Source organism: Pygocentrus nattereri, chromosome 9, assembly GCF_015220715.1.
Source record: "Pygocentrus nattereri isolate fPygNat1 chromosome 9, fPygNat1.pri, whole genome shotgun sequence".
In the NCBI taxonomy this organism is placed as follows: Eukaryota; Metazoa; Chordata; class Actinopteri; order Characiformes; family Serrasalmidae; genus Pygocentrus; species Pygocentrus nattereri.
In genome coordinates, this window is record NC_051219.1 from 5,517,042 (window position 1) to 5,544,686 (window position 27,645).

The 27,645-nt window shown below is 38.7% G+C and overlaps 2 protein-coding genes across 4 annotated transcripts; both read right to left on the bottom strand.

Annotated features, from left to right (window-relative positions):
* Window positions 1-428: 428 nt before the first annotated feature.
* Window positions 429-11,176, bottom strand: LOC108440016 (cytochrome P450 2J6-like). Of its 2 annotated transcripts, XM_017718711.2 has the most exons (10): window positions 11,126-11,176; window positions 10,723-10,962; window positions 7,997-8,153; window positions 6,833-6,985; window positions 4,415-4,575; window positions 4,076-4,249; window positions 3,649-3,790; window positions 3,223-3,410; window positions 2,283-2,424; window positions 429-1,640 (listed from the first exon to the last, which is right to left on the bottom strand). In XM_017718711.2, the coding sequence occupies exons 2-10, from the start codon at window positions 10,915-10,917 to the stop codon at window positions 1,450-1,452; spliced, it is 1,503 nt and encodes a 500-aa protein (XP_017574200.1). In that variant the 5' UTR covers window positions 10,918-10,962; window positions 11,126-11,176; the 3' UTR covers window positions 429-1,449. The 2 variants fall into 2 exon arrangements, with proteins under 2 accessions (XP_017574200.1, XP_037396973.1); XM_037541076.1 differs by lacking the exons at window positions 7,997-8,153; window positions 11,126-11,176 and having other exon boundaries at window positions 10,723-10,789.
* A 7,267-nt stretch (window positions 11,177-18,443) lies between these two features.
* Window positions 18,444-27,292, bottom strand: LOC108440017 (cytochrome P450 2H2-like). 2 transcript variants are annotated; one of them, XM_017718712.2, is made up of 9 exons: window positions 26,984-27,292; window positions 24,542-24,701; window positions 24,194-24,346; window positions 23,448-23,608; window positions 21,890-22,063; window positions 21,516-21,660; window positions 21,132-21,319; window positions 20,518-20,659; window positions 18,444-19,440 (listed from the first exon to the last, which is right to left on the bottom strand). In XM_017718712.2, exons 1-9 carry the CDS (start codon window positions 27,176-27,178, stop codon window positions 19,250-19,252), a joined length of 1,509 nt encoding a protein of 502 aa, XP_017574201.1. In that variant the 5' UTR covers window positions 27,179-27,292; the 3' UTR covers window positions 18,444-19,249. The 2 variants fall into 2 exon arrangements, with proteins under 2 accessions (XP_017574201.1, XP_017574202.1); XM_017718713.2 differs by having other exon boundaries at window positions 21,516-21,657; window positions 26,984-27,290.
* Window positions 27,293-27,645: the final 353 nt, after the last annotated feature.

The following is a 27,645-nucleotide window of genomic DNA, read 5'->3' on the forward strand; positions in this document are numbered from 1 at the left end:
AAAGCCTGTTTGGGATGGTGTTTTATACTCAGTCATATTACTGGCCTGTTGCCAATTAGCCTAATTAGTTGTGACATGTTCCACCTGGTGTTTTTTAGCATTACACAACCATACCAGTTTTTTTTGCCCCTGTAATGCATTGCTGTCATTTCAAAATGGGCATGTTTTTTTTTTAAAGAAAATAATAGAAGTTTTCAGTTTCAACATTTGATATGTTGTCTTTGTCCTATTTTCATTTAAATGCACAAGCAATCTGGTAGATGTTTGGATAAAAGTTCTGGAATTACAAGTAAAAGTTTTTTATTTTTTACAGTTTTTTATTTTTTAACATGTGTAAACTACATGAACATTATGAAACTATTAATTTAGATAAGACTGTATATAAACATTTTCATTACAAACATTTTATTTACAGCATAACCATTTAAATGAAAAGCAGAATCATTTAACTACTGAACTGAATTTCAGGATTTCTTTGTATTTGGGACAACATGTCCCCATTTTGCTTTAATGACATGAATCCACAACTTTGTGTAAAAGTCTCTGAGGAGTAAATCCAACCCTGAGAGTCCTATGAACACTGGCTTTAAGTGTACAAACAAGACTCAAAAACACAAATCTGACTTTAATGTACAAGTTCTTAACATGGTCAGTGCCACAAATATGTTGCAGTATTTAAGATCTTGGGATTTGGAGACCTCTCTGGTGGAAATGTGTAATTGCACACAATGTGTGGAAGAACATTTTGTAATGTGGGTTCTGCTTCTGCCCACTTCCCTGAATGGATGACTTTGATGATTGAAAGTATGTTGAGGACAAATTCAAAGACAACTAAGTCAAAATATGATGAAGGACGCATCTTCTGAGGATGTGAGTGAATTATCTACTATTGTCATTGGACCATCATTAGCATAACGTTGATTTCGTATGTGACACTAATACATAAACTCACAATGTGGTCAGAATAACTTTCAACCTGACACCGCTGACTCTTATTTGTTTATTTTAAGCTTTACATTGCAACTCAGCTTTAAATTTGAATGCTGACCTAGAAATAGTGCATAAAAAGTTTGTCAGAGATTTTCTTTGTTTCAATTTTTTTTATTCAAAAACATTCTGTGTATTTCCAGGTTTTAATATTTTTAAAAAATCCCAGATTTTCTATGTGATTTCCAACTTTTAGACCCAGTCTAAGTATTACAAAAATAGCCTTTACATACATTTCAAAATATAACTCCTCTGTTAGAAATACCTGATAAAATCTAACTACTGTGCTCATTACTTTAGTGGAAATCATGTATTGCACATTTACCCCAGGTTGGTCCTAGTGCAAAGCAAGAACTTGATAGTCTCAGAGTGATTCATATTACATGTATTAGAGCAGATGAAGTCCTCCAGGTCAGGTCTGGTGTCGAATGTTCAGCTGTAAAGCCTGAACACATTGGTGATTTAGTGTGTGGTCTCTCTGCTGTGACAGATCAGATTGAAGGGCAATGGACCACGAACCAAGAACCCAATGCCATCCATGTTTGTGGGCGGAGCTCCAGGAGGCCACGAGAACTTAAGCCGTTGGATCAGAAAGGTGAAGAAGATGAAGAGCTCCGTCTTTGCCAGAGATTCACCAAGACACATCCTTGGACCTGCAGGACACAAAAACACAATCATCTCAATGCTATAGTGGATAATCAGGGACGTTTCTGTTTGGAATATTGTTTATTTCCACTGTAGGTGAGACCTGAACTCAAACAGTAGTGAGAGTAGAAGATAAACTAATCTGGACACAGTGCTAAACTAAATTGCTAAACTAAACTGCTAATTTAGCAATTTTCAGAAATGAAAGAAAGAGACTGGATTTTCTATTGACAATTCTCTCATCACCCAACATTGTAAAATTAAAGCATACATTCACATTTGGTGGCCATAATTAAGACATCATGATACTGTATTGGCTTCTGTTCATCTCTAAGCCCTCCAAGTACATTTGTTGGAAGTGGGTTGGCACATTACTGGCATTTCAGTTCTAGATATAGACACTCAATCCCCTCCTGTTTAATTACCTATTTGAGGAACCAAGAATAAAAAAACGATTGTGTTCTACTGAATCAACTGAGTCGACTTTAGAATTTGTGGAATCAGAAAGCTTCCCAGTTTAATGTTTTTGGAGTTGTAACGTCCGTGTTACATCATTTCTGGTTCGAGACTGAGTCGTACTTGTACATTCTTATTTTATTTTTTTCTCTATTGCCCAACGACCTTCAGGTAAACACCAGCAGCAGACTCACCCAGAGAGAATGGGAGAAAGGCATCATTTTTGCAGAACTGTCCCTTCTCATCTAGAAAGTTCTTTGGGTTGAACGTGTCTGGATACTTCCAATACTCTTTGTCAGTCATGATAGCCGTTAAATTGACCATGACTTCAGTTCCCTGCAAGGAGAAACATATATTTCTCAAGTTAAAAATGAGCAAATAATTTAAAAGAAAACAAAAAAAACAATAAAATTTCAATTTCACCATTTGATATATTGTCTCAATATATTGTTTCAATTAAATATTGGCTTTAAATGATTTGCCTATCATTGCATTCTGTTTTCATTTACATTTTGCACAGTGTCCCAACAGTTTTGGAATCAAAGTCAAGAAAAGCACAATTTCAACAAGACTTTTTCCACTAAAAATTAAGTTAATTCAAGGCATATGGGTGAATTGCTCTGTTTTGTGGAACAAAATGAGAGATTATACGTGACTTATGGTATTTGCTTTGTTTGCCTTTACAACACAGCCCAATTGGTAGGCTATATGCTTTATAACAAGTTCAATTCATTTCCATTTTCATCAGTATACACTATTTCTACATTGTTTCAGCCTACTTGATCCATTGTAAAGTACAATAATGAACATATTTAATACTATGGTTTATTCCGAAACATAAATATTGCAATTTTAAAGAGTGATTTTGAAAAAAGTCAAAATGGGCCTAGCCTAATTTTTCAGTTTTGTCAGACTGGCATTAGTCAGTCATAAAATGATGCGATTAAAAATAAGTAAAACTGTGACATGCCTGTCAAAATATATTGGCAAAACATGATCGAATAACCTCCATTCCTACTTTCATTCATCTTTCCTTTGATTGAGTGTTCCAACCATTCAGCCTTCACTACATTCATACATACTTCCATTCAGTCTGGCATGCATTTGATCTATAATCCCCTATGCCCTAATTACCTTGGGCAGGTTGTATCCTCGTAGCTGTGCCGGTTCTGTGGTTTCGTGTGCGGCACCGAGAGGAACAATGTTAGCGCATCGCTGGATCTCATAAACAGTGGCGCAAGTATACGGGAGCTGTGGGCGGTCACCCATGCAGGGAAAGCGGTCAAAACCCATCAGCTGAATGATCTCTTCATGACAGCGCTCTGACACATGGTCAAACAGGCACATGAGAAAGCAGGTGAAAGAACAGAGGAGAGATTTTTAGGGAGTGAGAGTTTTAGGACATACAGCAATAACAGCCTTCTAATTGAGTCATTAACCAATTCCTAATATTAATAATAATGTTCAGGTCATGGTACAACAAAATGAAGACCATTTCTTAAACCATGTTTAGTGAACAAATGAAACCAGCTTAGTGCTCTTGGTGACCTGTAGCAGTACCTTGCACATCAGGGTGTTCCATCAAGTAAATGAGGCCCCATCGGAAGGTATTTGCTGTAGTGTCCGTCCCAGCAAAAAAAAGGTCTGTGATTGAAGTCATCATGTTCTCCACATGGAATGTACTGTCTTCTTTTGACTTTTGCTACTCAAAAAAAAGAAATTATTCAATTCTGTAAGACACCCTCCACCGTAGACTACAGAAAGCTGGTTGGATGATTGAGTTTGTGTTAGTAGTAGAAAACTTTGGACTTAAGAGTAGAAAACTTCAACTCTACAGTCACAAATGTTCACAACTAGAAAATAGACAACACCACCATTTAACATCACAGATAAGTAACGTGTAAAATAGGTGTTCTGGAGACCTTTAAAGCGTGCAGCACTGACTTTATCGCTGTCAAAGAGCTTCTCCTGAAGTTTGACCTCTTACCTTGATCATTTCGATCAAGTAGGCATCAGTGAAGTCCCGGAGGTTGTCTGGGTCTAGAGTCTTCTTGTGCTCCTCCACGAATTCAAGGATAAAATTTTTTAAGGCAAAAGAATTACGCAATACCTTCTTCTGAGGCCCTGGAAGGTATTTTATAATGGGGACCATGTTGCAAAGCTGCAAAAAAAGTAAAAAGAATTTTAGGCAAAGATGGATGGATGGATGGATGGATGGATGGATGGATGGATGGATGGAATTTAGCAGTTTACTTGCACTAAATCACCTCAAAATGCCCTTGGATTTTAAAACACCTGACTTCACCAGGAAAACATGGCTAATTACCTGTGAAACAGCTGATCCAGCAAGCTGAACATTTTCATTCAGAAGTTTCAGCAATATAGCAAAGCGCTTGTTGTCATAGTTGAAACGGTGTCCAAAGATGATGGAGCAGACCACGTTAGATACTGCGTTCATAAAGAGGTGGATGGGGTGGAAAGGATTTCCTTAAAGAAAAATGGCAGAAGAGTGTATTTGATAAGGAACATACAAGGACAGAAACCTGACAGTAGAACTTTTTTAAATGTCATCATTATGAAATAGTAATGTCTGCTGGCAAAAAAATGGAGAGAACTCTTGTTCTACACTGTCAGAAATAAAGGTCTGAAACTGTCACTGGGGTGGACCTTCAAGAGTCGATCTCAGTACCTTTAGACAGGCAACATAACTGAACCATAATCCACTGAAATGATCTGTTCTGAGCTGTACTGACTCCACACCCCACCTCGCCTCCAGGCTTTATATTTTATTGTTCTTTCTTAAAACATGTGGTTAAGAAAAGGTACAAATATTAACTTTTCACCTGGAAAAACTGATTTAAGGTGCACAACTGAACCTTAAAACCACTGCTGTACCTTTGAGGGAACATTTACCTGCATGTACCTGCACAGTAACTTTATTTCTAACAGTGTACGATCAGTAGTAAGTTTTTTGAAAAATGAGATTTACTGTTTCTGAGCTACAGCAGTAGGTCTGGTAATGTAATGTGTATTTAAACTTGACGTGGATAAAGGATCTACATACTTTTCCCAAATTATCCCAAAAACACTAAATTGAAACATCATCATGTGGACATTTATGTCAGAATTATGTGATAAGCGCCTTGCTTCTGAACAATAACAGCATGTTTTTGCAGTTAAATGGCAAATAATTTAAAAAGACAACACTACAGCAGGAGACTTTACATGTTCATTGTGGGGTGATGCCCAATATCAATGGCAATTCCAAGTAATGGTGCATAATCACAATGAACTGCACAGAATAAATACCAAATCGTTGTGGATTTCAGTGGTCTGGACAGGAACTTGAGGATTAAGGAATTGAGTCAAATCAGGCATTTTAGCTATTAGTTTTGTCTTCGCACTGCAAAAATGGACAAAAATGGAGGCTCCAATTTCTGTTAGCCAGTTTTATTTTTTCACCGAGATTTCTATTCAAACAGCACAACCATTACCAAGGTAGCTCTGATTTCAGAAAATCCACTCCCGAATTAGTACATAATAGACGTGTTAAAACTGATTCTTACTGGATTACAACAGCTGCCCAGGTAAAACTAATCCAGCTCCAATAGAGCTTGAGTTCAATTAAGCAAATATTAATTTAAACACCATTAAGCAGTAATTCACAATGAAACAATCACATTAACTAACAAATACCAACAAATGACATCCAATATATAGTGCAGTAGAAATCTGAAGCACAAAAAAGCATCCTACTTTAAATTTTGTTTGATAAATTTATTATTGCTGTCTATAACATCTAAAATACATCTTTATATGTATATACATACATAAAACAGAATAAACATTAAATCAGGATAAGCTGCTATGCAGATTGTAGATGACAGTTGATGACAGTTGTAGGGAATTTGTGGCTCTGGCGAGGATCAAAATGCAAAGCAGTGAATTGCATGACCAGAAAGGCTTACACACTTAAATAGTGTCTGGTTCCTTTGTTATTTACAGGTGAGCAAAACAGGAGATGCAACTTTAAATGTTTTTTTAAACTAGCATAGAGTAAACAGAAACAGAAGTCAAATATGAGAAGTATAAAGTGAATGTTCTCATTGTGTTTTCTAGCTATTTCGGTCTGGAACAGTTCATTCAGTAAGCTGAAACCTACATGGAAAACAAGAACAGTATGTGCTGAATTGCTTTGCTTGAGTTATAGAAACATGCTTAGAGCTTATTTAAAACTTACACTGGGTTAATATGTGAAGCATTCTTAGAGTGGGGTCTTATTTTGTTTCTGCAACTTATCCTTAATTAAAATGAAATGCCCATTGTAAGAAAATAGTGCTGCTAGTGAAAGATGAAAAAAATCTACCGCGTTAGTGAATGTACATTCATGATATAATACATGTTTATCCAGATGTTACAACCAAAATTGTTTAAAAGCGGTTTATTGTAAGTCAGAATTAAAAGGTCAATTCTTGTTGGAAATTTAACATGTTAGTTGATCATTGAAATATCAGTTGTTTAAACATTTGGAATTTGATGTAAATCTTAAAACTTTTAATGGAACATGTTAAAAAACAAGGCAAAGCAACACATAACCACAACTCCTTTCACACTAAATGGTGTCTGATTTCCTTGTTCTTTACAGTTCACCTCAGCTCAGCTGTCCTTTGTCTCAATGCCGTAACTAATCCGCCCACAAAAACTGCCCTCGGAACGTTATGAAGTTCAGCTACTCATTTCCTACCTTCCTGTTTGAGCATCTCCTTGAGGAGGTATTTTGCCTCCTCTGAAATATGCTCTTCCACAGTTTTCCTTCCCAGGCCAAAGTCACGCAGTGTCTGCAGAGCAAACCGCCGCTGCTCTCTCCAAGAATGACCATATTGGGCCATCACGATACCTGAAAGAAGCAGAGAGATATATAGAGAAGGAAGAGAGAGATGGCAGAAAAGAATGGAAAAAATATATAAAGAGATGGAATATTTTTATACATATATATATGTGTTGGTGTTTTAGGTAAGAGCCAATCAAAATTGACATCTAAATTTACATCTAAATGAGGTCATACCACCATCATAATAAAGAAGAACAGCATGTGATGCTCTGGTTGGCTGTATCCAAAATGGATACAAAAATCTTACATTCATGAAAATGATAACATCAACATTTTCAGTTGTAGGAGCTACATTTTAGCACATTAGATTTAATTTCTCATTGGTGAGAATTCAAGCCTTTTTTCCTTTTAATTATAATTGCAGTAACAGTTTTTACTAACATGAATTAAAGTTTAACATGTGGGCAATTTGTCCATGGAATTAAAATGTTAAAATTCTAATTACTAATTTTAGCTTTTATTTAGAATTTTTCTTGAACTCAGGAATTTAATTTGCATGTGATAGATAAAATTTAATGAGTAAATATAACATTTGGAATAGTAAAAATCAAGTTTTCATTGTCATTTATTAAGGAATGAATTTGCACTTGTAAAAATGTCCTTTTTATTTAACTTAATTAGAATTTCTTCTTAAAATCCATTTTAAATTGAAAAGTTGAGGTTAAAAGCTAAAACAGCTTAGAATAAAATCATTTGCAACTCACAATTACAATCTCAACATGTCAAAAAATCCCATAGTTTATTTGGCTTCCAACCTAAACCTTTCCATACACAGGACAGGAATTTACCAATTATTTGATACCTCTTTGATAGAAGAGGCATTCTTTAAATTTATTGCCACTTAATTGTGTCAATCTGAAGTCTAGTTCAAGCAAGTCTTCCACTACATCAACAGTTTCCTGGGAGTAATAGAGGCATTAGGGATTACTGTTACTGCAATAATATATGTTATAATATCACAGTAAATTTGGCAGTAAGTTTTATGAATTTTGGACCAATGAGTCATGCAATACTAACCATAGCTTTTGCTGGAGCGTATTATTGGCAAGGGTGGCCTTCCAGAGAACACAGTCCCATTTTGAACAAAAGCTTCTTTTGCAATCTGCATGCTATTCAGCACAATCGATGGCTTCTTTCCAAAGTACACGGTGCAAATTTCACCATATTTCGGCATCTGGAGGGGTGCAAATTGATTACTGTACCTACAATGTTGGGATGGACAAGTATATGTGCTGATGCAATAGTTGCCACACTTGTTTTCTGGCATGTTTGCTGACTTCAATATGCAAATGGCTAATTATAGTCTCTTCACAGTTCAGTGTTTTCTTTAGCAAACCTGATTCAATTTAGATTTTTGAATTTACATTTATAGCATTTAGCAGACATTACCTTTCTCCCTGCTGGGGTTCAATTCCTACACTATACTAAAGAGAGTCTTTGAGCAAGACTCCTAACACTACCTTAGCCTTCTCATGTAAAATGATCAAATTGTAGGTCGCTCTGGATAATAAAGAATTTCCTTTGCATTACAAGACTTTGTTCTTGTTGTACTAGGTAAGAGGTCATTAAACTTTTTCACAAAAAGACAGTACATCATCAGTCAGCATTTGAAGACAGGGAGGGACACTGTTTGGACAGCCAGGGGAAGTGTGTTCCACCACATAGGTGAGTAGACAAAGAAATGTCTCCATGTTTGTCCACCAGGCATCTGTAAGGATAGTGGGGCCATTGCCATCAGGTTCAGAGTGGCAGGTCCATTTTTTGCTTAGTATTCAAGTACTGTGATGGCAGGAAATTGAAGAAGCACCTGGGAGGCCTACATAGAGAGAATGCATGATGATCTGCTGATGTCAGAGCTGTATAGAGTGGTCTTTTTCAGAATAGGTACCACCCTGGCAGTCTTGAAGGCAAATGGCACATGACTTTATGATAAGGAGCCATAGATAGATTTCTCAGAGCCCGCTCTCCTAAAAAGGAAGACTATGAGCATACAGAATCCCAAAATGTCCCAACAAATGGTTGAAGACCTGGAAAATATGATGATTACCCTAGTCAAGGGTTGAACTACACAAAATGAAAATGTGCCACCACTTCAGAATGAGTTTCCAGGGACCCTCCTGGATAGGCAGAGTTAGTGATTCACAAAAGGTTGTTATATTATGTGTCAAAAAGTCATAGTGGCAAGGAGGCAGGTTGAGTTGTGCAAACTCATATACGATAGTGGAACAGGTGGGATCAGAGAACATCTCATGACAAAGACCTGGGTGCATGGGTGTTCCCAAAGATTTGTGTCTAATTTCACCTCAACAAATTACCCACTCTCAGGGTTGAAAAGAAAAATCCTCCCTCATCACCTTAATTGCCTTCCAATCATGGTGCAAACTGACAAGTCATAGTTGACATAGGCTGGCAGTGGTGCCTCCTCAAGAATTCAATAAAAGTCCTGTGTGCCATAAACCTGACCTGCTGGTGTGCAGCCATGGATTAAGAAGCTTTGCTATCAGATGTCTGGCAGAGGAACACCGGTACTAATGGAAGGGTAGTCCTTTCATCCTTGTCACTGATCACGCATCTTTGCAGTGGATGAGGAAAGCCATATAATAATGCAGAACTGCCCTGTGACCTGGCCAACTGCTAATGGAATTTGAAGAAGTGTGCTGATGATTGGCCTTGCTTGCCCTTCACAAACAGAATTGTGGTCACTCCAGAGCCCCTGGCCCCTCTCCTGATTGCTGAGGTGCTGGGAGATATTCAACTGCAGAACCACTGGTTTGGATGGTAAACTCTCAAATGGTGAAAGTTCACCTGTTTATGTATTATCAGCCCTTGTTGCAGGGGCATGGATTGCTCACTGTAGCTTGATTCAAGTACAAGTTTGCCATTTGCTCCTTAACAACTCACATCACTGAAGAGGCAAGGTAAATTCAGCAGTCTTCAATTCCCCTTTACTGCAACAGTGGACATAAGGATACATTGATTAGACATCTTGAGAGCAACACTGAGCTCACCATGACAGATCATGTCAAGGCATCTCATGTCCTTGAGTGTGCTCCCAAAAACTGCTAGGGGCATGAACTGATTGGTTCTTCTACAGCAGGGGTGTCCAGTCTTATCTGCAAAGGGTTGGTGTGGCTTCAGATGTTCATTCCAAAGCTATACCTGATCCTATTTGTTTAATCAACTGATCATAAACACTCCTAAATTGTTGGAAAGAAAACCTGCAGCCACACTGACCCTTTGTGGACAAGTTTGGGTATCAGTGTTCTAATGCCTTTAACCAGTAATTACCAACATTATTGTTCTCTCAAATCAGCCAGTTTGATTTCTTGCATGTCAAAAAAAGAGCAATAATTAAAAGCAAAATAAAACATGAAAGCCCTCAACACAATAGTCTAAACAATAGCAGCATGTGGTGAGCTAGTGGACTTTTTTACATGTTCTAAAGTTAGCATTACACAAACTAAATTCTAAGCACAAATTTTATACTTCTTGTAGATTTAATATTCTATTTATGATGAAGGTGACAAAGGAACTTTGTAAACAGTCCAGGTAGTTGTTACAGACACAACAATTTTCTAAACATTTAAAGGACTTATGGATATTGAACTATTCACATATATATTCTATATTCATTTACATATCAATTTTAGCATTTAAATATATAAAATAGGTATCAGGAAGAAGAAAATGATCAATCTAATATATGCTAGTAAATGTACCACATCAGAAAAAAGGGAACTGACCAATCTGATGAAGGCCATTCGATTCCTAATGAATTGGGGCAGGTTACCCACAAAGGGCAGTGGTCTGGGTCCAGGGGGGTTGCAGCTCCTGGAGGAGTTCAATTTGATGATCTCCAGCAGAAGCAGAGAGAACAGACCACCCAGCAGGGCCAAGCTCACATATGTCCATTCCAAGTATTTTAGCACAGATTCCATTCTGAGAGAAGTGCAGGAGAGAACAGACGCTCACAGCTTTATACACTAAAACCAGGAGGGGGAGGGAAGAGAGTGAGAATAGAGCCAGAGAGAGAGACAGAGAGAGAGAGAGAGAGAGAGACAGATGTTCGTACTGAAAACATCCATTTCCATACAACTGCGTCACAATAGCCGTTATCAGGTAGAAAAAAATGTCTTCTAATCTCACCTATTAGAAGGTCAAAAGGTTTCCAGTTTGATGAGACACTGCAGACAAAGTCCAGGAATATATAAAGCTTTAAAAGTTGTTGCAATCTCATGAACGTCCCTGTGAATTTCTCTGAACTTCTCCCACGCACTTTAGAACACTCAAACTGGTCCTCAGAGACTCCTCATCAGTTCAAATTGTTTTGCTCTATCCCTATTTATTGAAAACCCTGAGAAATGTTTTGAGAACCTCTGCTTCTTGGAAATCTTGAAAAATGCTCTTCATTTGCAGATCTCATGTACAAAAATGATCCATCCACTGATAAGTTCTTTAGCATTCATTGGCGTTGCTACAAAGAAATCTCTTGACACCTTTATTAAAAAAATGACTCCTTGAGGATAGAAACTTTTGCTTTTCTCAGTTAAATGTGAATGTGAAATACCATTCATTTTGCAAAGTTCCTCATTTTTAAATCACTGAGATGTAAACAAAGCTACAACACAAATATAGACATTTTATTTATTGTGCAAAATCACCACTGAACCCACATATGTCTTCAGAGTTTATATATGTAATGTTGAGGATCAGTGGTTAATGCTTGGAACCCTAAAATTTCAGGAATTTTCTTGATATTTTTTGAGTCAATTATAATTATAATTGCAATTATAAAATATTTAAATGTTACACATGCCACAGGTTCTTATTGTCAGGAGTCCCTAGGCTACTCATATGTTTGATGTGTAAATAATAACAGAAATTTGATATCTTTATGAATTTCAGTCATTTCTAATCAAAACTTTACCTAGTGCCTTCTAAATTTTTAATTTTTTTATTTAGTAGTACACAACAATCAGAAATTATTAGTCTGGATTTTCTGCAAACTGAAAGTGCAACAATTTTGATGGTGATTCATTATATTGGTTATTATGAGTAAAAATAAACATTTAGCATCAGGCACATTTTTTTTAAAATAAACTTTCTGTCTTCTTGGATTTATGCTCAGTGCTAAAACTCAGATATCAATGTAATCAATGTAAACTGAAAGCCCTTTGTAATATAAAGGCTAAAAGAAGAGATGTAATATAACAGTAGTGAGTGGGGTTTAGGTGATTTTGGAGCTGGATTTTTGGCTGATGGACAGTCACAGGTGGATGAAATCACTCTGGATGTTGAGGCAAAGTCTGGAGAGTGATCCGATTGTGAATTCTGTCGCTGTTTTAACCCTTTGTTGGAATATGAAGGCCAAACAGCAGAGCAATAATATCAGGATTTTAAGTGATTTTCCAAGCCAAATTACTCATTGATTACTCACTACTCATCTGAAGTTAAGAAGGCTAGAAGTGACCTGCCATTTTGCCTGCAAATTGTGGTCTCAAGAGTTAATCTGAAGAACTATGTTTTCTTTGGGGACTGTTTTACCTTAAAATACCTTGCATATCCCTCTCAAATCTGCTCAAGACTATCATAAAGCAATATCTCAGATATGTAATACCTTTCTGTTAGGGAACTTTTAGAAGCACTAAACACTAATTAACATTTGTCATTGGCAAGTTTTATGTTTTCTTTTAGATGATTTCCTATTCTTAGCTTTTATAGTATCATAGTCCTCACTTTCTTATATAATGTCTCCATAGTAGAGCAAACACCATGTCTGGGATTGAACGAATATAACCTTACCTGGAAGGGTGCCTTCTTTTTCAGTCTGTATCCAAACAACTGTAAAGCACAGTGGTTTTACATGAATGAAAGAGTTCTGTAAGGAGAATTGGGCAAACACTCCCAGAAGCAATTGAACCTAGAGGACGCACTTATTTTTTCCACAGCAGAAATTTCAACTCAATTATATTAACAGGAAAACTACTGAGCACTTATCTACAGTGATTTTAATCTGAACTGCTGAGACAAAGCTAAAGGAGTAATTGCTGTGGATTTGACTACGCCAATGAACTCAATGATTGCATAAATGTGTCATGATAAAATATGTCCAAATATTCTACTGTTGTATAAATTTTTATTTATTTGATTTATAACAAACCAAGGTCAAAAGGTCAATGTGTATGAACTCTGTCTTCTTAAATTAAGCCCATTCTAAAAAATGTGCCCATCATATCTGTTCTACTGGCTTTTAAATCAGTGAATGCTTGGACCCCAATTGATTGTCATCAATTGGTGAAAGGCAGAATACACCTTGGACAGGCCACCAGTTCATCATAGGGTAAAATTAATCCAGTTCATGTAGTGATAAAATCATGCCACCAACAATATAATTATAATTTCAACCAGGAATTATTTTACAAGTACGTGTCAAACTGGAATAATCCCCATTGCACTCTTGATTGGGCAAGAATAATGTGTTTACTCCAGGCAAACACAAGTGTGGTAACATCAAAGTAAAACAAACATGCTATAGTAAGCCAAAAGTCCAAGCTACGTTGTACCACACACTGTACGCTGTAATGACCATAAATGATCCCTGAAAGCATGATGTATGAAACAGATTTTGCATTAGATTTATGACTATATCACAGATAAAGAGGAATAGGTTGTAAACTGGTTCATCAGGGTTACTAGCAGGCCTTTCTCACATGCCTGAACATCAGTTACAGCAAAAGCACTTCTCTCCACCAAAAAGGTGGAAACCATAATGTTAATAGTAAATAATAATAATAAAAGGTTCCTATTATTTAAGCAAGTTAATTATGGGTAAACTATGGGTCTATTATGTAGTTTACACCATTCAAATACAGGGGAGGTAACATCAAATGTTGAGCTTAAAGTCCAAGCTACACTTTATAGAAAATAATGAGTACAAACGGTATCTCAGAGCATGACCTACCTAACTGATTCAGCTTCAATACATTTATGACTAATTTACTGATGAAAGGGATTAGACTGTAAACACTAGGACTATTAGCATGCATGGACACACACACACACACACACATACACATTTTTTGGCTACGCCTGCTGCAGGTGGTGTTATATAATGCATGCAGGCCTTCCACACATTCAATTTTCTGTTTTGGCTAAAATTGAGAGGAAACTATTCTGTGAAAGAAAGTTATTCTCTCTAAATGAGTGTCTTTTTGGAAATAACTACAAGTGACTCTCATAACAAAATGTTGATTACTAAATTTGTGTCTATATTTAATCTACATCAGAAATGACACTTTGTAGACAATAATAACCACAATTTGTTGCCCCAGAAGACAGCTTACCCAACATACCAATATTTCTGCATTGGTTGAGAGTTCGAGGGAATTTTCCTACATGACAGCAAGATTGTCTAAGCCCATGGGTAATTTTGTAGCCACTCTGGAAACTGAAATAGCCAGATCAAACATACCTAGTGGATGAAAGCAGGGGGGTCAGTTAATGGAGACCGTAAATAATAGTAATCACAATAATAACTCTTTTCAAGTTTCAAGCCAAAGTTTATTTCAATAGTACTTTTTACAACAGGCGTTGTCACAAAGCAGCTTTAAATTCCATAACACAGCAAGAGGAAGAATCCTTAGTTATTAGATCTTTCACGATATGAGATAAGCAAATGGGTAAGCATTCCCAAATTTTTATAATAATGTAATAAGTAAAAAGAGCAATGCAGGATATATGTTGAAAAAGAAAACAACAATAACCTACAAAGTGAAATAAACCAACTAACTCAAGATAATGGAAGCAATCTAAGAGACATACATCAACAATCTATCTAGAGTTTACACCAAATTAGACTGTAGAGGTTTTCCAGCATCTCAAGACATCGCACCATCCATTGGAAAGGAAAGCAGGAAAAAGTAAATATTTTAACCTTTTCATAACCGAATGTTTTAACACAGACCAATAATAAAAGCCTGGAGATGAAACAGGGTGTGTGGAGTCAGTACAGCTTAGACAATATCGTTTCAATGGGTTATGGTACAGTTATGTTCCCTGACTAAAAGTACTGAGATGTAACCTTTGAAGGGACCACCCGAGTGACAAGAAGGATACTGCCCCAGTGAAAGTTTCATAACTTTTTTTCTGAGAGTGTATAATATCATAAGGCCTGGGGCTGGTTGATAAATATTTGAGGCTATAGCCCAGGAAGCTCAGAAGATGCAACTCCCCTGTGTTAGGCATGGGACACCTCCTAGTGCTTGAAATTCAAGCCTCCAAAGACGGCCAATGGTGAAAGCCTAAAAGACAGGCATCATCATCCAGCACATTGTTGGCTTCAGATGGAGCACAACTGAAGACTATACAGAAGAGGTTGCTCAGGGGGGAGAGACAAAACCAGCAAAAGTGTGGATGGCATCGATGAAATGAGACTGGGATGAGAGATGGAATACAGCCTGTGTGGTAAAATATAAGAAGCATGACTGATGAGGTTAAAGTTTAGAGTATGGGGTAGTTGTAAGATGAATTGTGAGGGCAGCTAGGTCTGTACATGAGGCTTAAAATCAAGGGTTTTAGGAGGACAATCATGAAGTCTAGTGAAGTAGTGGGGCCCATCCCCTGCTGCAGTGTTGCAAGTGGCAATGTCCATGGGGTCAGTTGTAGGTTGACAGAGCAAGGGCTAGAGGAGACTCAATTGGTAGAATGAGAATGTGGAGGTAGCCGAAGGAGCTGTGTGAGATGATATCAATGCGGTTCCTGATTCTGGTAGCACCAGTAGGGGTGGGTAGGTGCATTTCTTAGAAGAAGGTAGGGCTAAACATTTTTTTTCTGTGATGAGCATTGTTTACCCAAGGCAACCATAATATCCACTGTTATTGGCTTGAGGTTTGAACAATAAACAGAGTGCCAGACTGTCTGTCAGTTGTGCCAAGGGTTGTGTGGTTTACAGCACATAGGTGTGGTTGCTTCCGAGTAGGGCAACTCTTCTTTGCTCCCTAGTTATATATCTAGTGCAGTGCCAAGATTTGAGAAAGCACAGTGATGAGCGGTGTCTGGAAAGCAGTTGGGTCACATGATGCCCTCATAAATGCGAGAGAAGGCAAGCCTGGGAAGCTGCAGAATGATAGACACATGAATTTAGGCACTTCAGTAAGAGGGTCAGGGCATGAAGATAAAACGTGAGTGGTTACCTTGAGGAATCGCAGGCAGCTGAACGAAACATGAGGTGTTGGGCCTGGGTGGGTGGAATTCTAAGGGGGAGGATGATGGTGAAACCTGGACAAAGACTTAAGGAACTGGTGGAGGGAAACTGCAAGAAGGGGGGTGAAGTTCAAGCTTGGGACAGCAGAGTGGAGGAACATTGACATTGATGGTGCAGGTAGTGATGAGACTAGCCAAGGGACAGGGTTGAGAGCAGAGACTAATGTCTGAGATTGGAGGATGCATGGGGCAGGCTAAAAGTAATATGGGAGGCATGGGGTATTAATAGATGAAAATTTGTTAGTTAATTTGTTAGTAAATTTGTTAATGTGTTAGTGTTCGTGTTGGAGTTTCGCCAATTTGCCTGTGACATAGAGGAACTTCTTTTCATGGAGCCTGGCAAGAGGAGAAGAGTTTCCCCTGTATGGCAACACTTTGCCCAAACACAGGGGGAAAAATATTGTTTCTTAATAAAAATAAATAAAGTCACCATCACCACACAGTCACTGTCTCATCTCTTGAAAGCAACAGTTTTAACAAACATCTCATGTCCTACTGGATTTATTTATTGACAAATCATACTTGCACGTTTTGTGACATTAATAGACCTCTATTACCATTACCCACACAATCAAAAACAGATTAGATGAAATCAAATAAAGAAAAAAAAATAAAAAGCCAGGCAAACAGGGCAAAAGGAAAAAGCAGATTCCAGCAGATCAGAGGGTCAAAAACAACAGCAAGACAGACAAAACGAACGCTCAGTAGTCAGATACACAGAAACTGGCAATACTTTGCACTGACTGGCTGAATGAGAGGAGTATTTAAGGTGTAACTGATTAAGGAGATTAGGTACATGTGGTTTGATTGGGAACAGGGCTAGTACTCGGGAGAGTGAGACCTCTGGTGGCCAAATAGTGAATTGCTGACAGCAGGCCTTGTTTACCTGAGGTGGATCTAAGACGAGGTGGTATAATTCCGTATGGGTGAGGTAATTCATCCTCTGGTGCTTGGTTACAGTTCAGTTGGGACAAGGCTCACAGCTCTGAGGGCAGGAGTGGAGCCACACAAGGCATATGACCTGCTGTCACTTGAAACCAAAACCGCTGTGTCGTGGGCAGAGACAGCATGCATGGCCAGGGAAGTCATCCGGGCTATGTTGGCAAAAGAAGCAGACAGATGGCTGGCAGAGGAGGCAAGCTGAGGTCTGTGTCATAGTTGCTCATAGTGGTGCTAGCATCTCACTGCCAAATGTGAAAACTTTGTGCATGAGATCTGAAAGAGGAAGAGTTTCAAGTATGGTCCTCCTCCTATATTTCAGTTTAAGAAAGAAATGTGAAAATGAAATCATTACTGCTCAAAAATCAAAGCTCTCTTTTCATGTGGCAATAACATTACCTTAATTCTGACTATTGGACTCTGAGCTGTTGCTGTGCCGTGGTTTGTAGACGGGAAAGATTCTCTTCCAGAAATCACTGCGAGCAGTGAATAGAGCGAGAGAGACACCTAGTGATAGATGGTTGTGGCACCCATGGGAACTCCCATTCTCCTGACAAGAGGGCCAATGCTTGAGTGGTTGTGCCCCTCGGGAGCCTACATTTTTTCATGTTTCATGTTTGTTAATAAATGTCAATGTCAGTTTATTTATAGAGCACATTTTACACATTAGTTGACCAAAGTGCTGCACAAACACAGACATTAAACTACAGTACTAATAAAACCAATTTTAAAGAGAGGAAACAAATCCCATGAAAGCCATGGAGCAGTAATGAGCTTTAAGACTAGATTTAAAACGTGACGAGTGGGTGCCAGTTGAATCTGCAGCGGCAGCTCATTCCACAGTTTCGGGGCAGCAAATGGCATCAAAAAAGAACTTTTAGACTAATCATTAATCTACTTTAGCAACAAGTTGGTCTCATCACTCCAAGTGATTTTATTCCAGAGGTTTAAAGGTTTGTCTGGATAGTGAGAGGCTTATTGGAAGTGGGCTGTTTTGTGGCATTAGCACAGAAACAGATTTTTTCTAGCGGCTCAACAGTGCAGCCCAGTTTTTGTTCAAGTCCTTCTTTTTTGTGCATCTTGAAACAGACACACCCCTGTTTTTGGAGTGCAGCCTGTATTTTAAGCTTGTGGGTTTTTCTTTGCTTCCTGGCCTATTGTCCTGGCTGTTTTGGCTGAAATCTACATAATCCTACCTGGCACTGTGTATATTGTGTACTTCAAGGGGGAACACACCTAAGATTTTGACTTATCCTTGCACCTCTGTAAATGTGTTGTGACAAACACGATTTGATTTGACTTGACTGTGTTTTTGTATCAACAGAACCGCTAATTTCCCACTTTTGGACACTAATGATTAGCATTTTCAAATTTTCTGATTTCATCTACCTTTTCTTGTAGGTCATTTGACAGTTTTTTTTTTTTTTTGCCTTTCACGTGGCTCAGTGGTCCAGCAAAGTCAGTGCAGTCCTAGATGAAATGTGCAGGGGTCACTCAAGAGCTGAGAAATTCATTGGCTATTTATACACAGACACTAATTACAGTCAAACAAAAACTTACCCTTAATAACTATTTCAAACTTTGTAACTATTTAAACTTGGGTGTAATTTACTCAGGCAAACACAGGAATGTAAATTACATTCATGTTTCAAGATCATTCATATTTTCAAAGAAATTCAGGTTATGTAAAACCTCTAAGCAGAACTATAACAAGCAGAACAGGCAGTATAAATCTCCAAAGTGATCAGTAGCAGTCTGGCAAATGCTTAAATAAAATTGTGAAAAGAATATTAGAAGTGCATTCATAAAAAAATAACACAGACATGTACACTGCATAAAAGAGATGAAAGAATCACATAACTATTATTAAAATAGCACACATTTTAAACTGCATGTTAGGTATAACAGATAAAAAGACAAACTGTTGTGCTTATTAATTTGGTGCAAGATCATGTACATTAATCCAAAGTATAAATCAGAGCTTCATAATGAGCTTTTAGTTCTGCAATTGGAGTCCTCCAGATCTAGTACTGAACATTTACATGTAAAGCCGGACCATGTGGATGTGATTCAGGGGGTGGTCTCTCTGCTGAGACAGATTGTATTGAAGGGCAATGGAGAGCGGATCACACCCACTATGCCTTCCGTGTTGTACGGTGGAGCCCCAGGAGGCCATGAGTACTTTATCCGCTGGAGCAGAGAGGTGAAGAAGATGAAGAGCTCAGTTCTGGCCAGAGTCTCACCCAGACACACCCTCGGACCTGCAGCGCGCACACAAATTCCAAATCTCAGTACCAGAGTTGGTAATCGTGAAAATGGGCGGGTCCCTTTTTGGGCTCATTGCTGTGCGCCAACATCAGGCCTCTATGATATTGTCCCAGGTGTTAATTAATTACCATGTAAATTAATACCATGAAAATCTAAGAAAGATCAGGGTCACATGTATGCGAACGAACGTTGGCATATGTCCTTTTAAATATGTTGTCAAATCTAGACTATCTAGGCCGACTTCTAATGGGCTAAAAGGTGAATCCAGTATTATTCATATTAAGACTAGACGTTGAAATATTTACTGATGATTCAATGTAAAACTGGAACATTGAATCATTGAGTAAATGCTGGAACATCGTCCCTGTGAGGAATCTGAATGAATGTCGAGAAAATTCTGTAACTCTGCATTTCTACTACTATTCAAATCTTTAACATGCTACTTCTTTTTTTCCAGAGTTAAACAACAAATTGTTCCACAAATTGCAGCTACATTTACAGCTTTTTCTAGCACCAGTGCGGCATGCTTAAATCCTTCACATACAGCCCTGGCAAAGATCTAAATTTGTAGTCGTTTGGCAGTTAAACCAACGATTCCTCCTCAAATGGTACAGCCTTGTTTGCTGATTGTAATCGGTCAGTAAATAAGTTGCGTAGAGTGGGTAAAGATTAGCCAAAGATTCAGCATAGAGGGCTGGCTGACACAGCAGGCTGTGTATTACAGAGCATTTCCTTTGCGAGTGGTGCTGAGAAGGCAAGAAAAATACCACTTCAGGAGGATGCGGTGAAATAATCCAAAGAAGGTGGGTGGTGAGGAAAGCTGACAGGAACTTGATTATGCCATGTTTGTCATTTAACACAAAGACGCTTTCACCACTTTTCATTTTATCACCAGCTTCATAGCACATAAACAAGAGCGGAAAAAGAAGCAGATGAAAATGCCCAGATTGTAGAAAAAGCTGTTGAACTTGAACACAATAGAATCTTAGCCTGTCTCTGCTAAGTAAGCTGTTAGATGGAAAAAGTAGCTATTAGCAATTTTGGACATTAAAGAAAGTGTGTTTGCTCACCCAGAGAAAAGGGCAGAAAGTAGTCGTTTTTGCAGAACTGTCCCTTCTCATCCAGGAAGTTCTCTGGGTTGAACGTGTCCGGGTACTTCCAGTGCTCTTTGTCGGTCATGACAGCTGTTAAGTTGGGCCAGACATCTGTTCCCTGCCATGACAAAAAGAAATAACTTCATAACAAATATAAAAGTCAGTCAAATAGTTTTTACTTTTGCAGTTTTAGTCTCAATGAAAAGGGGAGAAGACAAATACGCTTCCAGAAACCTTGTTAAATTTAACTTCTACTAAATTTAAAATCACAGCAAGAGGTACGCTACAAGTTGTGGGAGGATATTCATTTAGGCTGAATGACCTGAATTCTCATCATATTGGTATTAATTTCTCCGTTTCAGTTTAGTAACTGAAAAGCAATTAAGTTATTATAATAATAAATAAAGTTATTGAAAAAGGTATTGAATTTTGATCAAAGATCAAACAGATCGTTTCCCAGATCAGACAATGAAACACAAATATTGGTTTTGTTTTGGGTACTTGGCCCGAAATACCAGCGAGTATTTGAAGCCTGTAAAATTCTGTTTTCATCGATTCAATCTATAATCCCTCTATCCCTCCATCATTACCGCAGGCAGGTGGTATCCTCGTAGCTGCGTTGGTTCTGTGGTTATGTGCACCAGACCAAGAGGAATGATGTTGGCATAGCGCTGGATTTCATAAACAGTAGCGCAAGTGTACGGGAGCCTTGCGCGGTCATCCATGCAGGGAGGACGGTCAAAACCCAGCACCCGAACGATCTCCTCATGACAGCGCTCTGACATGGTCAACCAGGGATATGAGGAAGTGTGGGGGAAAAACAGGGTAAATGAAAAAGAGATGATGTTGCAGGAAATACAGCAATAATAACGTGTTCTAAATGGGCCATCAATCAATTAAATCATAGAACAACAAAAGGAACTGGTGGACAAGTTAAATCAGGTATCAAGGGTACTGGTGACCTGCAGCAGTACCTTGCACGTCAGGGTGGTTCATCATGTAAATGAGGCCCCATCTGAGAGTATTCGCTGTAGTTTCTGTTCCAGCAGAGAAGAGATCAGAGGTCGACTTTATCATGTTCTCCACATGGAATGTAGAGTCTTCCTTCGACTCTTGCTGCTCAAAATGAGAAAAGACATAATTCTGTAACACAGTACCTACAGAAGGACACAGAAGGCTGCTCAAATGATTGATTTTGTATAATTTGATTTTGCAGTAGAATCTTCAAATCCACAGTCTTCACATTTTCAATTTGAAAATAAGCCTCCTAACACCAGGGATCCAGTGTCCCTCCACTGTCTCCACTGCTGTCAAAGCAAATACCTTCTCCTGAAGCCTGACCCCTCACCTTGGTCATCTCAATCAAGTAGGCGTCAATGAAGTCCCGGGGGTTGTCAGGGTCCAAAGTCTTCTTGTGCTCCTCCACAATTTCAAGGATAAATTCTCTTAAGGCACTGGCGTTCTCCCGTATCCTCTGGTGCGGCCCTGGAAAGTACTTTATAAATGGGACCAAGTTGAATATCTGCAGGAAAAAATAATAGAAATATAGACATTCATGATCTGCTGCATTCCATTAATCTTGCAGCTTGTTTCACCACTTCATTCTCATATTAGAATGACTTTATTTACACCTCAACCACTGGATACATCGTTAAATTGCTTTTTCTTGAAACAGGGACCTACACAGTCAAGTCACATTATTATGACCACTTCATGTCCTACAAGCTGGTGGTGGCAGCATTATGGTCTCTGGAATGTTTTCATGGCATTCTCTGGGCCCCCTCATCCATGTGGAAGGCAGTCTACTCTATAACATAAACCCATACATGTCAATTGTCTTCCCTGGGGCGGATGGGATCTTTCAGCAAGACAATGCGACACGTTAATGGTTAGAAATGTCTGAAATTCATTTCAAGAGCATGACCAAGACTTCCAAGTATTATCTTGGACCCCTAATTCCCCCAGAATTGAACTCAATTGAGCATCTGTGGGACCACCTTTATCGCCTTGTTTGTTCAGTGGAACCTCCTGCACGCCCCCTCCAGCAGTTGTGGGATGTACTGCAGTCAGCATGGCTCCAGATACTTGGGACAACCTACTAGGACCTTATTGAGTCCCTCTCAGCCCCTCAGGCTGCTGTCTGTTCTGCACATGGTGGTTACTCTGGATATTATGGTTGTCATAATAATGTGACTCAACTGTGTAGTTCCTAGTTAAACTTTTCATATTAGGAGCTGGTTGTCCAGACACAGGTTCCAAGACAAGAGTTTTTTTGGTCCCACTTTATATTAAGTGCCTTTAACAACGGGGTAGCTAAACACGAATATCATGCAACAACACTGTACCTACTGACGATTTATTCACTGTACAGATGGATTACAGAAGTACAGCCTATGTAATTACACAGGTGTATCAACTTCAGTTTTGCCTCATGTAATTACACAAGTGTATCTTCTTCCTGTGTCATTTTTAATCCCAGTGCAGTGTAATAATGAAGAAATAAAAAGATACTTCTGAAAGAAATAAAAACTGCTGTTCCAGTCTGATTACTAATGTAATTACATTTATATTATTACCCTTGTGTAATTACATGAAAGAGAATAGACTGTTACAACTTTTAAGCTGCACTTGTGTAATTACATGAGGCAAAACTGAAGTTGATACACATGTGTAATTACATAAGGTGTGCTTCTGTAATCCACCTGTAACAGTGGCTAAATCATTAGTAGCTACATTATTGTTGCATATGTTGTTCACCTGTAACTACAGTTATTAGAGACACTTAATAAAGTTTTTTTAATCGTAAATAAGTATAAAACATTAGACATCACTGCCATAGAAAGACATCAAAACACCTAATATTCATTTAGGTCACAAATGCTATTGTTCTATCCTCTGGTATTTACCTGTCCCACGGCTGATCCAGAAAGCAGAACGTTTTTATTCAGAATTTCTAGCAGCGTAGCAAAGCTCTTGTTGTCATAATCGAAGCGGTCTCCAAAGATGATGGAGCAGATTATGTTGGAAACGGCATTCATAAACAGGTGGATGGGATAAAAAGGCTTCCCTTCAAAAAAAAAAAATGGCATGAATGGCATGATGAGGAAATGTGTGATTTGTTTTTTATTCGTTTCTGTTATATGTCATCACTATCAAACGTGTGCATATAGCAGACAAATAATAGCCGTATGTCCTGCTATCAGCAGAATCTTTCAAAAGAGCCACAGGCACTGAACTATAACCCAAAAATTCAGTTCATTAACTTGTTCAGGTTCATTTGGGCAAACACTTTGTCAAACCCCAGCTGTTGTTGGAAGAAAACCTCGTATCTCCATTTCAGACATTTTTCAGTTTTTAACATAATTTGAAAATATTTGTTGGCCTTTACAATATACATAAATTTCATGATGAATGGACCGAATGAAACGTCCAGAAATGACTTGGAAAAAAATCTGGTTCCATGGATTTACATTGAAAGTAATGTAGGCCTTTTCCTTCACCTGTAAAGTTACCATTTTGGAGATACGAGGTTTTGTTCCAACAACAGCAATATATGAACCAATGACAGACAATACAATGGATCAATTGTAGCACTTTTGCCTGTCATTATACATATACATGTGATATGTGAGTGCAGCTGCTCATCACCTACCTTCTTGTTTGAGCATCTCCTTGATGAGGTAATGTGCCTCCTCAGCCACACGTTCCTCCACAGTTTTCTTTCCCAGACCAAAATCACGCAGCGTGTGCAGAGCAAAGCGGCGCTGCTGCCTCCAAGAGTGACCATACGAGGCCATCACAATACCTGAGAAGACATTGAGAGGTAGAGACAGAAAGATGAGCAGCATGGCAGTGAAAGAGGTAGGGGGGATTTTGAGCCGTCTATAGATCTAGCTTTTTTTTATGGAATAGCACATTTAGGCATATCCTACTGATTTTCCAAAACTTTTAGTAGCAGTAAAAGTAAATCAAACACGTTAATAAGAAACGCAAGACTAACCTTTCCCTCTATGGATCCAGTGTAGTAATGGCACTGATGGTCTCCCAGAAAAAATGGCACCATTCTGAACGAAAGCTTCCTTCAAAATCTGCATGCTATTCAGCACAATCGTTTGCTTTTTGCCCAGGTGTATGGAGCACATCTCACCATATTTCGGCATCTGAAGGAATACGAGACATTTACTGTACCCACCACTTTGGGAAGGAAAAGTATATTGTCCGATGCGACAGCTCCCACACTTGGTTTCAGGACTGTTTTTTTTTTTTTTAATTTGCTTACTGTGAGAATTTGAATACAGTCAGCCATGTGCTGAAAACTTCAGTGCTTTCTCTGCTCTGTTACACCTGATTCTTTTCCAATTCTCAAGATTTTATAGTTTGTATTTACAGCATTTACCAGATGCTCTTTTCAGTGTTTTATCTACTCAATCTACTATCTAGACAATGTATCCTTAGCTATTACAAATAGTTAGAGTCTAAAAATATCATTAAATAAGGTACTACCAGAAACTGGAAACAATACCAGATACAAGGATGTACATTACAAAATGTTTTAATGAGCAGTCACTAAAATACTTCACAAAGAGAAATGGATTCAGTCTGTGTTTGAAAACAGTAAGGGATTTCCATGTGTTGCAGGACAGCAGGACACTTTTGCCATCAGGTAGGTTTTGCAGACAAGCATCTAATCTAAAAATCTAATGTGTGCCTCTATACAAAAGCAGCACTGCTCCAACATGGGTGAACTCTGGAGACAGAAGAAGGCATCCCATGCTGATGCATTCTGGTTGAGTCGCAAGGCCATGATGACACACCAGCTAGGAGTGATTTGCAGCAGTCGAGGCTCTACAAAGATTTCAATCCTCTGAATGTTGCTGAGGAAAAAACTGCCTGACTGAGCTGACAATAACTGGGCATCTAGAATTGCTCCAAAATTTTGTGCAGTTAGATGGAATGAACCAATACTTTTTAGAGAAGATGGCAAGAACGCAGTGTGGACCCATAGATCTAGATATGTATTCATGATGAGACATCAGCCAGAAATCTGGGTGTCAGAAGGTGGGAAGGCAATGATTCGTTATCATCAGCATATCAGTTGTACGAAATGCCATGAGTGGATACTACATTGCTGAAAGAGCAGGTGTAAAGATAAAAAGATGATCCAGCATCAGGCCTTTTGGGACACCAATAGAGTCTCTATGAAGTGGATGTGAATCTCCTCTATGTTACCTGATCAGAACACCCCTCCAGGTAGGACTTAAACCACTTCCATGCAGAGGTGGTGATTGTTGGCGTGAATGTACAAGATAGTCTTCTGGCTTACTGTGTCAAAGATTACAGAGAATTCAAAAACCATCAGGACCAATGACAGTTTGAAATTCCCCCATGAAGCAAGGGCAATTTCTGTAGAGTTAGTTCAAAGCCAGATTTGTTGGAACACTGACCAGTTGTCTCTCTTTCTCACTTAGAACCAACTTCAAAGACAGCAAATTCAAGTACTTCTCTTTATGATGGAAGCAATGAAGAGAAGTAGGTCCTGGGAGATTGTTTGGAGGGGACAGGATGGTACCCTCATGGAAGCTGCACAAATGGCTGGCCCCAAAAAAGCGATTACACAGACTACAGACTGGTTTTCTCTGGTGCAAGTCCTGGAAAATCATAGGGACATGAGAACTTCCCACCACTTCAAAGAAACTTCTGGGGATCCTCAGTGACAGATCAGGTGAGTGATCTGTGAGGGATGGGTCAGGGAGATGAAAAGGCAGGGTGAGTAGGGAGCGGTGCTATCCCAAGAATTCTATAATGGTTCTGTACATGAGCTTTATGGAAACTCACCAAGCTAAGTGCTGGTATGCAGCCATGGAACAAGAAACCATAGCTATTGAATGGATGGATAGTAGAGTAACTATTGATGGGCACTAAAATCACAAATTTGCAGTGGACTGGTAAAGATTTTGATTGCATCAGAGGCTTCCTCATTCAAGCTCTCAATGAGCCCTGCTTAAGGGCACCAATGGGCTTTCTTGGTGACATGTCCTTATTCATGGGAGGAGAGGGATGGGAGTGTGACAATGGCTATCTGACATAATGCACATGTAAACAAGAAAAGATGGCAATATTTAAAACTAATATAACCATCTCCACAGTAGTCTCCTTTACAGCAGAAGAAAGGCAGTGTTCATATATAAGGTATAGTAACGTTTCACATGCTGTAAGGTTGACATTATGTTAAACACGGAATGCTGTCCGCCAACATGCCCAGGTAAAAAAGTCTAGCGCTATACATTTACTAGTCATAACAAGTTTTATAAGCACTACAAGATCTTAGAAGCATTGCAACATTGGCAGTAACAAGCATGTTCACATTAACTTTAATTATACAGTAATTAACAGTACTTAAAGCTTAAAAACAAGAGGTATCAAGAAGATCAAGGCAACTGACCAATTTGACAAAGGCCATTCGATCCCTGAAGAAGTCCGGCAGGTTACCCACAAAGGGAAGTGGTTTAGGTCCAGGGGGGCAGCTGCTCCTGATAGAGTTCAACCTAAAAATCTCCAGCAGAAACAGAGAGATCAGACCCCCCAGCAGGGCCAAGCCCACTGATTTCCAGTCCAGATATCTCAGCACTGACTCCATTCTGAGAGAAGTTCAAGAGAGAACAGACTTTCACTGCTTTATACAGTTGAACCAAGAGGGGAGGGAGAGAACCATTTCTTTTGAAAATGGCCATTTCCATAAAACTGCGTCACAACAGGTGTTATCTAGGAATAAGTTCAAACCGGGCGGTGGGGGGATCATTTTATGTGGCCCATAAGGAAGTCAAAGACCTTGCAGTTTGGAAAGGCACTGCAGACAAAGTTCAGGAACACAGAAAACATCCAGAGCTTTTGCAACACAGTGGAACTCTTGGCATACACTGAAACCTAGTTAACTGATACCATAGCCCTACAAAAATAAAGGCTCTTAAGTAGTTCTTGGATTGAACATAAGGACAAATCTCTGGTGTAGAATATTTATAATAGGAGATGAACTCTTTAAATGTTCCTTGCACTTGCACATCTCATTTACAAAAGCCATTCTTTAGAGAACCACCTGCTGAAATG